This window comes from Choloepus didactylus, chromosome 6 (genome assembly GCF_015220235.1).
Source record: "Choloepus didactylus isolate mChoDid1 chromosome 6, mChoDid1.pri, whole genome shotgun sequence".
NCBI classification, from domain to species: Eukaryota; Metazoa; Chordata; class Mammalia; order Pilosa; family Megalonychidae; genus Choloepus; species Choloepus didactylus.
The window spans coordinates 12510467-12523039 of record NC_051312.1 but is presented as its reverse complement, the minus strand read 5'-3'; the positions used below and the strand labels follow the sequence as shown (position 1 = coordinate 12523039).

General features: G+C 61.4%; 1 protein-coding gene across 1 annotated transcript in view; it reads right to left on the bottom strand.

Moving 5' to 3' along the window:
- Positions 1–11576, bottom strand: part of AHNAK (AHNAK nucleoprotein) — a 30549-nt gene extending 18973 nt beyond the window's left edge. The window contains exons 1-4 of the mRNA XM_037838218.1: positions 11420–11576; positions 1604–1705; positions 1105–1261; positions 514–701 (exon numbers count right to left, since the gene is read on the bottom strand). Of these exons, the coding sequence (XP_037694146.1) occupies positions 514–701; positions 1105–1261 (345 nt within the window). The 5' untranslated portion in view covers positions 1604–1705; positions 11420–11576. The remainder of the gene's footprint in view (positions 1–513; positions 702–1104; positions 1262–1603; positions 1706–11419) is intronic.
- Between the last annotated feature and the right edge of the window lie 997 nt (positions 11577–12573).

Here is a 12573-nt window from a genome sequence, read left to right as displayed (position 1 = left end):
TTTACTGAGCCTAAGAGACTGGCTGCCCTTGGGTTAATAACACTTTCACTTTGAGGGCCCATTATTTGTTAAACAAACAAGCCATCAGAAGGAGCAGAGAAAGGGCTCTACCAGCGAGCAATCCGCTACCTCCCCGGCCAGCCTTCGACTCTAAAATGATCTCTATCCTTTCCGCGGAGAACAATGGCATCCATGAGGCAGAGTTGGGCATTGGGGAGATCATTTCAAAGATTCTGGCAAAGAAATCTGCATCCAGCCTGCCTGACTCAGAGCCACTTTGGAGCCTCTGAAGACCCTGATGAAAGACTCAGGGGCAGCAGCAGCCAAGTGCCATACAGGAGGAGGGACAAAGAGGCTGGGCAAGGGCTCAAGAGAGTGCAGAGGGGTGAAAGGAGAGAAGGGATGACAAGAGAGATCCAAGAAGGCAGGCTGAGGCCTCCAGACGGGGGTGCCAGCTGGTCCGAGCGGCCCGGGGAAGCTCAGGGGGCGTGGGAGGGCCGGCGATGGACTCACCAGAACCACCTCGGAGCTGCAGGAGCTGAAGACATCGTGGGTCCAAGTCTGGCCAGGCTCAGGGGAGCGGTCTCCCTTGCGGTGCAGCTTCAGGCCCACAGTGTGGTGGCCCATGGTGTTAAGGAGCTGGGTCACCTCGCCCGACTGCAGGTTGTCGAAGTAGATGGTGGCACCCACAATCTGATCCCCTGAGCAGAGAAGAGCGGGGAGTGAGACCCCACAGGGTCTAAAGGAAATGACACACAACCCCTGCACGCTGGGCCTTCGAACTCACTTGCATTTAACCCTCACGACCACCCAGCAAGGAGGACCCGGTTTGCCCATTTTACAGATGCAAAAACTGAGGCTTAGAGAAGCCAACTCATTTGCCCCAAGCCTAGAACTCAGGATTGAGTCTCCACAACCCCACGCAAACGCCTCCCCCAAAGACCACGAGCACGGGGCGCAGAGCGGGCAGGGGAGGGCAGGGTTTGGGTACCAACCACCCCAATGTCACCGGGCCCGGGCCCTCCACCGCCACTTGCCCACCTCCCTCCACCACCCTCAACCCCCCAATGCCCAGGGGCCGGTCCGCACCCCGGGGTGACTCACCCTCCTTGACCACCCCAGCACGGGCCGCAGGGGAGTTCTGCATCACCTCCTGCACGAAAACGCCGTCGTCCGTCTGGGCGATGGTCAGCCCGTGGGAGCCGCTGCCCTGCCAGTTGGGCAGCAGGAGCTCCCGGGTCATCTCCTCCTCCTTCTCCATCTGGGATGAGGTAAGGAAACGGGACTGTGAACTTCCAGGGAGTCGCTCCTCTCCGAGGTGCTGGGCCCGCCAGGTGAGGCGGTCAGTGTGTACAGTGTGTGCGGGGGCAGGGAGAGCGGGCCGGGGGCTGCTCCAGCTCAGGCCCTTGCACTGAGGTTTTCCAAAGGCTCAGCAGAGAACACAGAAGGGGGACAGTCGGTGCAGCCGGCCCCAGAGGGCAATAACCAGCCCCTCACCCCTTCCGCCGGGGCCCTGCCTCCCGACGCCACACGGGGTGGTGTCTTCACCCTGCCCCCAACCCCCATCCCCTCCACCTCCTTCTTCACCCTCCCTCCCACTGACCTTTTGCAGGACTCCTTCCAGGAGCAAATGCCTTGCCAGGAGCCCGCCCCTCCTTCCTCTCTTCCCCTCAGCCTCTCTCGTCGGGAATCTCCGTCACACGGCCTAGGGAAGAGGTCACAGTGGAGCGTGTGCTTGACTGTCTGCTTGCCCGAAACCTTCACCAGCTGCCACCCAAGGCAGGGGCTAGATGCTCCGCTCCCCGGCACGGACTGCAGCCCCCAACGCTCACTACTCCTGCCACCGATTCTATTCATGCATGACTCTGGCCTCACAGCAAGGGGGCTCAGAGATGGCCAGACGCAGATTTGAATCCTGACTCTGCCTCCTCCAGGCTGCGAGATCCCAGCCAAAGCACTGAACTGCCCCAGATCTCCGTTCCCTGGAAGTGGAGATGATAAAGGAGTTCCAGAAGGAACAGTGCTCGCACACAGGAGGGTCACAGCTACATGGCTTGTTAGATTCTGTACAATGGTCTTGAATGTCCCCATTTTATAGAAGAAGAGATGAGGGTCAGAGAGGCCACCTTGCCTGGCGTACACATAAGACAGCAGCTTTGCCTGGACTCAGAACTGAGTCCGTAACTCTTTCCCCTAAAATTTCTGCAACTTTTTTAAAAAAAATTTGGGGGGGGGGGTGGGCAGGATGGGAATTACTAGGGTGGGCACACCCATTTCAAGAAGAAAAAACCTCATGAGCACAATTATGGTGCCCAACCTGACGGTGGGTTATACAAGGAGTTTGGCAAGCTGTGCTGGGCACTTAGGAGCTCCCAGGACTGGCTGGGAAAAAGAGAGCTGGATTGTGAGAGGCTCGAACGTTCTCGAGCCTGTAGGCCAGGGAAGGCCCATCGTTGGTGTGTGTGCGAATCGCTGGGGAGCTTGCAATGGCAGCAGCTTTTAACTGCTGTGGGACTCTTCTGACAGGGTCACCAGCACTGGGGGCAGCTGGCAGGCCTGCAAGCCGCATCGGTGGCGCCTTCCTTCCCCTCAGGACCTGCCAAACAAACAGTGATGCTGGGTCACCCGTCTAACTCGGTCCTCAGGAGCGGGGGGGGGGGGGGACCATCACAAGCTGCGAGTTCCCAGAGCCCTGCCACGGGCAGCAGCCTGAACAAAGGGAGACCCAGTCCCCAGCACTGGCTCAAGCCCGAGAGGCTGGAGGACAGCTGGGCCCACCTTGACGTGATGAGTCAAGGCTTGTCTGGCTGCCCACACCGGGCCCCAAGCCAGGCCCACCCCGTACTCAGTGGGCACTGAGTAGTAAAGCTGTCCCCTGGCCACAGGCTGAGCCGCCAGCTGCAGAGGTGCCCTGGGAAGGCAGTGGGCAGGGCTCTGGACATGGCCGCAGACTCCAGCCGCCCACAAAAAATGGCAGCAGCTGCGATCATCCAGAAACAGGTCTGTGGATCTGTGCAGGGGACGCTGCAAATCAGGGGGCATCTCACCAAAGCCCCACCCGAAAGCTGCTGGCATCCAGAAATTAGTCAAGTGGTCAGTAAATGCCCACAAATTGATCACTTCCTGTATGCCCCACATTGTATCTGACCATGCAGAGGAAACAGCTCAGCCCAGCATTTAATTATATGCTGCATTAAATTGTTACCTAACTTCACTTCTGCTTTCTCTAAACATGTATCAAATGCCCTCCATGTGCCAGATCCTGGAGATATGCAGATTTAAATGACTTAGTTCCTGCCCAGGAGAGAAATTATGAGCAACGTATTCTGGGTATAACCAGTTTAGCCTCAAAATGTTCCAGAAGGCTTAGGAGCCTTGGGGGGTGAGGCAGGAGGCTGAAATACAAATAGGGTCTTGAAAGTGCTGGAGTTTGCTACTGACGGAAGGGACTGTGACTTCTTGGAAATTCACGGGCACTTGGTTACAATCTCAGACCACGACAGTGAAAGAGAAACGCAGACTCCCCCAACCCCCCACCCCCCATGATCTACGCCCGTTTGACAAACTCCTAAAGGTGGCATTCACGATGCCTTCTTGTCAGCACAGGTGATGGCTAGGAGGGGAGCAAGGGAGCGGACAGGTGAGCAGCCTGTTGGCACAGGAGCAAGCTGGGAAAAACACCTTTGCCCTTCCCATCAGGCAGAAGAGGCCAGTAACGGGAAGTCATGCTGACCGTTCCCAATGTGAAATGGCAAAGCTGGAGCTTAAATGGCACCTGCTCCCAGAGCCCAGCTCCAGGAAGCCAGCTCTGCAGAAAGGGAGCCTGGCAGGGGCAGGGAAGGAAAAAGGCCGTCCAGCCCGAGGCCCTCTCTGATGCTGCCGAGGGCCCTGGCACCCAGCACAGCTTGAGCAGGGCCCCTTTTGTCAGCCCAATGTCCTCGTGCTGAGCCAGCAGCCAGCAAGCGGAGACAGTGCAACCCAGCCCACCCTCGCCCACACATCGGCCCCACGCTCCCTCCTTCCTCAATGAGTCACCGTGGCCGCAACAGCTCCAGGCAAGCAAAGGGGTCACACCCAAAACCCGATGGGCCAGACCCCGGGGGGCCAGAGGGGCTGGGGCTCCAGCACAGACAAGGCCGTCTGCTTCCCCTCCCCAGCTCCTCAGGGATGGAGCCCAGGCCAGGAGGCCCCGGGGAGCACAGCTCTGTGTGCACAGCACAGTTCGCCGCCTTCCACCCAGGCAGCAACCAGGAAGGAAGAGGCCAGCCTGGATGGAGAAGGTCCCACAGCCCCATGAGAATGGGAGCCCTCAGAACTGAGCCTCGGGCTGGTCACTGGCTCCCAGGCCAGAGGCAGCTGCCAACTGTCCCTGCCTGCTGGGGCTCAGGCCCCTCCCTCCGGCACAGCCAGGAAGGGCTCCCCTCTGATCGGGGGTGTGGGTGCTGGTGGGGGACTTGAGGCCGTGGTGGCAAGGCCCTGTTTCCTGCATTTGGGTCCCAGCCCTCAGCCTCTCCTCCACTCCTGGGGCCAGTACCAAGCCCAGATGCTCCATCCTTCTCCACCCCCAAGTCAGGTTAGGCCAAAGCTTCCCCAGCCTACTACTACCCAAAGGAGGGTCTTTGGAGCTCTCGGGGATTCTGTCTGATTCAGTCAAGCATCATGAGCCTTCAGAGCCAGAAGCAGCCTTGGACATTGTCCAACATGGTAGCCACAGGTGCTTTTTAAATTTAAAATTAATTGAAATTAAGCTAAATATTGGCTTCCTTGCTTACACTAGCCACACTGCAAGTACTCAACAGCCATGCAGGGCTAGCAGCTACCATCCCAGACAGGGCAGGTGGAGAACATCCCCATCAGAGCAGAAGGTTCTACCAGACAAAGCTGCCTGTGGTTTACAGACGGGGAAAGCGAGGTCCAGAGAGGCAAGAATGGGCGCATGACAGGGTGCAAGCTCCCAGCCCTGGGTTCACCCCAGCCGGGCTCACCGTATCCTTCAGGATGGGAAGCAGCGGGCTGGAGTGGGGACCTCCTAAGGCTGCTTGGAGATCAGAAAAGGAGTGAGGCGGTGAGACCACTGCAGCTACAAGGCTGAAAGGTGGCACATCGGAAACTGAAGGGACAGGATGTAATTCAGGCCAAAAGCCACGAGACAAGAATAGGGTCTCCCTGTCAATTCGAAACCATAGAGACGATGTGCAGGGCAGCAGGGCCTCTGCCCGGACGCATCACCGTGCACGGAGGGCAGCACGCAAGCAGATCCAGGAGAAGCCAGGGAAGGAGGTGCCTTTGTGTCCTGGGCAGACGGCCTCTGCCAGGGATGATCTCCAGGGAAAACCGTCCCCCCTGTCCGGAGAGCAGCATGAAGGCAGCCAGGGAGGGGCCCAGCCTAGTGGCAGGCTGGACCCAGGGAGCGTCACTCCAAGAGAGAGAAGCACCCCCACCCACAGTGGAAGGGACAACAGTGACAGATGGACTTCCAACCAGCAGAGCAGCCTGCCTGCACACAAAGTTCCCACCAAATACCCAAGGCCAGAGAGGAGTGGACCCCAGCCCGTAGAGAATGAAAGTCCTCACACCCAGAGTTAGAGACCCCAACCAGGGGGAAGGCCCCCCACAACGAGTAACTAGGAAGAGGGGCCACCCAGAGGAGGGGTAGGATGTTCAAAGACGAGACACACCCAGGGGAGCCGTGCACTCTTGTAAACACTCGCCAGCCAGGAAGTAAAGAGGAAGAGAAAGCCCCCGACCAGTCCGGTCGAGAGAGAACTTGGCAGAGAGCCTCCCAGGTGCCAGGTAACGCAGCAAGCAAAGGGTCTCTGTCAATCCCCAACAGAATCACCATCCTTTTCTAGAGATGTGGAAACGGGCCCTGGAAGTAAGACGAATCACCCAAGTATGAGACAGAGTTGAAACAAAGCCCAGGTTCTCCGACTCCAAGGCCAGCAGTCTTGACCCAGTTCGAGGCACGAAGGCACAAGTAGCTGCACACACACGGGCTGAGATACACGTGAGAAACCAGAGGGAAAGATGCACGCGGGAGACAATGAGTTGCAGGCACACACGCAGAGGGGCAGAGCGCCAGCAGAGAGAACCCCACGTCGCAAGGAGCAGGTCCCCAAGCACACGGGAGGCAGCCGTGGTGGCAGAACGACAGCTCGACAGCTTGGAGAGAGGAACACAGAGAAAAGGAGGGGCTAAGATACAGAAGTCAGGAGAGAGACCCAGGGAAGTAGATCCCCACTGAGAGCGGGACCCACCCAGGGAGCCGAGACACTGATGACATGCCACAAGCACCGGAGGGAGGGCAAGCGCCCCCCGCTCACTAACCCCACCTCCTCTCCCCACATACCAGCCTCATCCTGGCCCTGACTGGGGCCTGCAAATGCGGACTGGGCAGAGGCCCATGATCTAAGGGGCCTTTGGGTTCTGGGTCACGAATCCTGAGCTGTCCAGGACCCAGCTCATCTCCAGCTTCCCCTGGGCCCCAGCAGGTGGGGGGCTCTAGGGTCATCCCCCTCCTGGGGCCCGAGAGGCAGGCATTGGCAGGGGGAGGCAAAAACATCCAGCTTCCTGGGAGAGGAAGCAGCCAGGACAGGCGGACACTCATCCGACAGGAAAAAGAGAAACACGGGTGGCGTCTCTTCCAGGGCCTAAGCCTCTAAACAGACCCCTAAGGACACAGCTGCCAGACTTCCGTTTGGGGGGTGGGGGAAGGGATGCCTGCCCTATTCTAACTGGAGACTCGTGCAGTAGTCTAAGCTGGCACTAAGAACTTTTACAAACCTACCCAGCTGATTCTGGGGGATCCTCCCCAAAAAGGGGGGCCCTTTCAACTTACACGGGCTGGGTATAGGGGGATAATTTCAGGAAGAATTCAACAGGTATGTTGCAAGACCGAGGCGACACGGGTACTGGAGGGACATTCAGAGAACACACCAGGCTGCACACACTGTGTGCACAGAGGCACACTCCACAGCCCCAGCTTTCGCCAGCTCACAGCAGACACCCCAGGCCTGCTCATCATGAAGGGCCCAGACAGCCGTGAGTCTGGTGCCACATCCGTCCCTCCATCTACGCTTCCCTCTTTGTGTATGCACCTGCCTGTCCTGCTCCCCTGCCACCTGCCCCTGGGGGAAGGAGGGATCTGGCCCTGCCCACCACACCACGCCTCAGCCACTCCAGCCCTGCACCCCCATCCGCCATGAAGTTCTCAGCCCCCTCTCACCATTCCCCTCCCCACCCCCTGCTCCCACCCCCAGCCAGCGGGCTGCTTTCTGGGCTTCTGGGCTCCACCCTGGTGCCTCTGTCCCCCTCTCTATCCTAGCCATACACCGGCTTCCTCCCACTCCACCACCAAGCTCTGAAGCTCCGAGTTCTCACTTCCAGCAGGCAGGGAGATTCCCTCTTCCTCCCCTGACCGAGGGGCTCCCCCTCTCCTTGTGACACGGGACTGGGGGCAGCATTAACATTCTCCAGCCAGACACGGGAGTTTCCCACACAGGCAGAGAGCACGGGGTCTCTACCCAGAACCGCTGGGTTTAAGAACCAACCCTGAGGGCAGCATCCTACATTAGGGGTGGGAGGTGGGGGGCGGGGAAGAAACATCCTCTGTCTTGCCCTGGGGGGTAGAATACAGGCTGGGAGCTGCTCGTCCCGCCCCACCCACAGCAGGGCTCTCTCGATCTGCTGTGTGCGTGCCCCCCAGCGGCCAAGCCACACTCGTGCAGAGGCGCAGGGCCAGGCAGCTCGGGCTCTGCCGCCAAAGAGCCACCCCCCAGCCCGGCCAGGACACGTAGCCGGGATCAGCTCCAGGCACTTCCCCTTCCCCCAGAACCTCCGCTCCAGCCCCCAGGGACAGGGCAGGATGCCCCTCCCTGACAGGCCGTGCGCAGCGCCTCTCTCAGCCCTCACCCTCCTGTGGGTCTCTGGACACAGGGCCCGGACCTGTCCTGGATGGAGAAACTTACTTCAGTCCTTACCTACAGCCTCGACACACTCCCATGAAACCTCCCCCAGCCCAGGACAGTGCCACTGCCATCCCCGGCCCTGCAAGCAGCAGAGGTGACACATCAGATACACATCACATGCAATGTGATGACCACCACAAACAGCCAGCCCAGCAGGGACACCCTCTCACCAGCAACGGTACGCACATGGCAGTGACACAGGCTGTGACACAGCAGTCACAGGGACCCAGAGCCACAGTGGTAGAGTGACCCCTGGGAGGCTAACAGTGACACACCCCAAAATGCCATGGCCCCGGGGGGAACCAGCAGGGGAGCAGGGAAGAAGAGGGGCTTCATTGAAAGGTGCACAAACGTCGTCATTCCTGCTGAGCCCTGCCGGCTGTGGCCCACCCACGTGGCCCCCCACACCTCCTGGGGCACACCCAGGCGTGGCAGGAAACAGTGCGTGCTAGGGAAGGCCTGGGAACCGGGATGGTGCCGAGCCTCGGGAAGTGCCAGCCACCCTGAAACAGCGCATTCTACGCACTGGACAGCAACCACCTCCCTTCCTCGCAGGGAAGTGCGCAAACGCACGTGGCCAGCCTGTCCCAGGGAGAGAAACTGAGGGGCGTCTGGGAGTGGGGAGAGGAGAGACCCGGCAGAGTTCTCCTCCAGAGTCGGACTAGCTCTTCTGCTCTGCCTCTCTGTCTGTCCCCAGGCAGTTCCCAAGTTTGAGGAAGGCAGTGACCACACCCCAGAGCCCCACACACCCCTCCGCCCCCACAGCTTTGCCCCAGCCCTTCAAACCAGCAACTCAGGCTCAGGGTGGTGTGTTCTGCCAGGCCCAGCCAGCCCCCTCCGAGCTGAGCCTGCAATGCCCAGGCACCTCCCTGGGACTGAGGTGACCCCAAGCCCACCCCCGCCCGCACCCTAGCCCATTCCCTGCCCTTGACTGGTGCTCGCTCCTCCTTCCACAGGTATGTAGCTCTCCCATGCCCCCTGGACCCTGGACCTGTGGCCTCACCCCGGAACCATGCCCTGGCTGGCACGAGTCCCCCAGCCCTGTGGGGTTAGCTCGTCAACGCGTGGCCCAGACCAGGACCCCCAAATCACTGCTGTGGGCCTCCATATCGGCAGCACTGAGCTCCGCGTGACACCAGCTTCCTGGGTCTCCTTGTTCTCTGACCAGCGTCTTAGGGACAGTGGCTTTAGAGATGAGCTCAGACACCCTCCAGCCCCCATGTCCTGTGCCCCATCCCACTCCCGAGCCCCTGCATCCTCTGTTAGCCCAGCTCTCAAGGTCCCAGGTCCTCTCCCTTCCTCCCTCCCCCCAAAACTCAGAGCAAAGAGACACCCACTAAGCCTGGGGCTCCCCTGTCCTCCCCACCATGCACACACTAGCTATCATGTGCTTGGCCCAGCCCAGGCATCTCACTGGGCCAAACAGAAAGAAGTTTCCCCATTCAGCCTCAGAGAGGAAGTGAGTGCCACACCCTGCCCTAGGGATTCCCCTCACTGAGGGGGGGGGTGTGTGTGTGGGGGGTGGGTAGAGGGTGGTTAAAAGGGAGTTCTACCCCCCCCCCAAATTACACCTAGCATAGGCGTGAAGGTCCTAAAATGCCTTCCAAGGCATCTTCAACCTCTCCCTCCTTCCCTCCCTTCACATTCACCTATCACTAGAGCCCCCAACCCTGCATCACTGCCTCCCCCCAAATCAACTCACCACCTACCAATGTTGGGCTGGGCTGGGTTAGAGTGCAGGGTGAAGAGGGGACTGTCTCAAAACCAATTACTGGGGGGGCCAGTGCTGAGCTGGGGACACACAGCTAGATATCCGGTACCCTTTTCCTCCAGAAACTCCAGGTTATTCTCTAAGAAGCCCCTACGGTGGGAGGATCCCGCTCTGCCCTTCCACATATCCTGGTCACAGAGCAGGGCACTCGGCAGCGACCGCGGTCTCCCTGGGCGCCCCTCGCCACCGTCCCCACTGCCGCCAGGAGCCACACCCTGCGAAACGCGCGAGCACACACAACGCGCACAATCCCCTGTGGTCACATCGTGCAGAGGTGCCAAAGCCACCCCCCTCCTGGTGCTCCGAGCTCAGCTAGGGCTGCGAGGTGCCCCGTCTGCCCCCCTGCGGTCCGCACCCACACAAGGCGGCCCAGCCAGTTCTACTCAGGTCCCAGGGCCGCCCAGGGGCTGCGCCCCCACACCCGGGCACTGCAGGGGGCGCCCAGCCCTGCCAGGGGCGGCCCGGCCCTCGAACGCTGCACACCCCCTCCCTGCCTGGGAAAGCCTTACATAACCCAGCGCTCTGCACACACCCTAAGCACACTGCCTTCCCAACCGCGCGCCAGCGCCGCGCTCCTCGCCCCTCCGTCCCCGCGCGCAGCGCCCGACTGCAGGGTTCCAGCGAGGGCGGCGAAGCCCGGCCCCAAACACAGCCCCGCTCCTGTCCCCCAGCTCCCCACACAGCCCCTTCCCCCCTCCCCTTTGCCCCCTCACTCCTCACTCCTCCCCAAGTTCTGGTTTGAATTAGTCACCGGCTCCAACCACCACATTCCTCAGGCCGCTGGCGCCGAGCCAGGCGCTGGGGCGGGGGCCATCCCGCCCGGACGGGTTTGGGAGTGGGGTGGGGGAGAGAACGTCGCTTCTGGAGGGGAAGGGGCGGTCCCGAGGGTTGTGCCGCCGCACAGCACCCCTCTCCCCGCCTACCCCGGCGCAGGAATCTTCCTACTTATGTCCCTCACCCCCACTCCCACCCGCCCCGCTGGGAGGCGCGCTGCAAACTTCCAGGGCTCCGCGGCCCGGGAGGAAGAGGAGAGTTTTCTGGAGCGGGGAGAACGGAGGGGCAAGACTAGGGCGAGGCAGCTGGAGGAGGGCTGAGGGGGCCGCCAGGAGCGAGAAAGGGAGAGGCCGGTGGCCCAGAACAGGGTGGGGCCGCGAGGACTTCGGGACCCGAAGTTGGGGGCGGAGGTGCCGCGAGCAGGAAAGGACGGCGGAGGGAGCGCGCGGCGCGGGGGCGCTGGGAGGGAGGGGCCGGGGGGCCGCCGCGGCGAGCTCTGGAACTTCTCCAGTAAACATGGAATGGGAACGGAGCCGCGCGCCGAGCCACCGCCCCACGGAGAGGGAGGGGGTGGGACAAGGGGCCACCAGGCCAGGAACCGGACGCCCCGCCGTGCAGCAGAGCCAACAATCCGCCCGCGAGGGAAAGGCGGAGTGGAGCAGAGCACGCTTCGGAGTGTTTTTCCAACTTTTCCCAACTTGCGCCCCAACTCTGGAGGCAGAGCCGGGCTCCCAAGGCGCGACGTGTCGCCTCTGCGCGCTGCCCCGGGTGGTCGAGCTTGTCCCAAACTGTCTGAATGCCCAGTGACACTCCCACCTCCCCCCAACGCGCCTCGCCCGAGCCCGGCAGCCCACCTCCCCCGGCCGGGTTCTCGGTGCCTTGGCTCCGGTGCGCCCCGCGCCCCTACCTGCGCGCTCAGCCCCAGGGCACAGCCATAGCCCGCGCGGCGCCCGAGGTCGCGGTGCTGCGGCTGCTGGCGGCGGTGAGCCCCGGTCGGGGCGGGTCCGGCAGGGCGGGCGGTGCAGTCCCCGCGGCAGAGCTGCTCCGAGTGGCCGGGCCCCCGCGCGCGGAGGCGGCTCTTGTAACTCCGGCTCGGGCGGGCGGGTCTGCTCGGAGCTGTGGGGAGAGGGCGGGGCCGGGCGGGGCCGAGAGGGGCTGGGACCAGCGAGTGGGGCCGACTCTGGAGGGACCCGGGCAGCTGGCTGCTGGGGGGCCGTAGGGGAGCACGGAGACAAGTGGGCGCCGGCACGCCCGAGGTGCCGCGTACCCCTTTTCCCCCGTTCACTGCTCCCTGTGCTGTCCCGGCTGTGGATCTACACCCAATAATGTGCCGGGTGTGGCTTCACAGGCAAGAAACTCCTCGAAGCTCCCTGGTGCTTATCCTGGTAGCTGGAACTACGAATTAACCCCATTTTGCAGGAAGTGGGCCAAGGGGACCCAGAACGCGCCGCGAGATGGGGCTTGGGTGATCCCGCCACGACTTCCAATCTGACACGGACCTTTCAGTTTTCTTTCAACACAATTACACTTCCAATTCCAGGCCCCAATCTCCCCATTTGGTTCCCAAGTTCCATGCAGCGGCCCTATTTCTCAGCTTCCCTCCTTCTGTGGGTCCCCTCACGGAGCCGGCCTGTAGGCTGGCCCCATCCTCTCCCCGCCATGGTGGATGCAGGAGCCAGAACTGCAACCCTTGGAAGAGCCGACTGAGCTGCCCCCCTCCCTCTCCAGACCCCCTGGGAGAAGCCAGAGATCCCGCTTTCCTCTGATCTCCCCTTTCTTCTGAGATCCCCCATCCGAGGCCTTCGTCCACCTCCCACTTGCCAGATGCTGAAGTTCCCAATTTACAGCCATTTCCCACAGCCACTTGTAGCTACATGGAGATTTTATGATATGCTTAATGATGGGGTGCAGGGGCCTTCTGGCTCCACACCTCCCCCCAACACACACCCCCTTTCTCTTCTCCCCCACGAATTCCCTTCTCCTCCTTCCTTGGTGACCACCCGCTGCCAGCCGGGAGCCAGTCTCCCTGCCTTTCCAAACGCTGGGGAACTGAGAAGACTT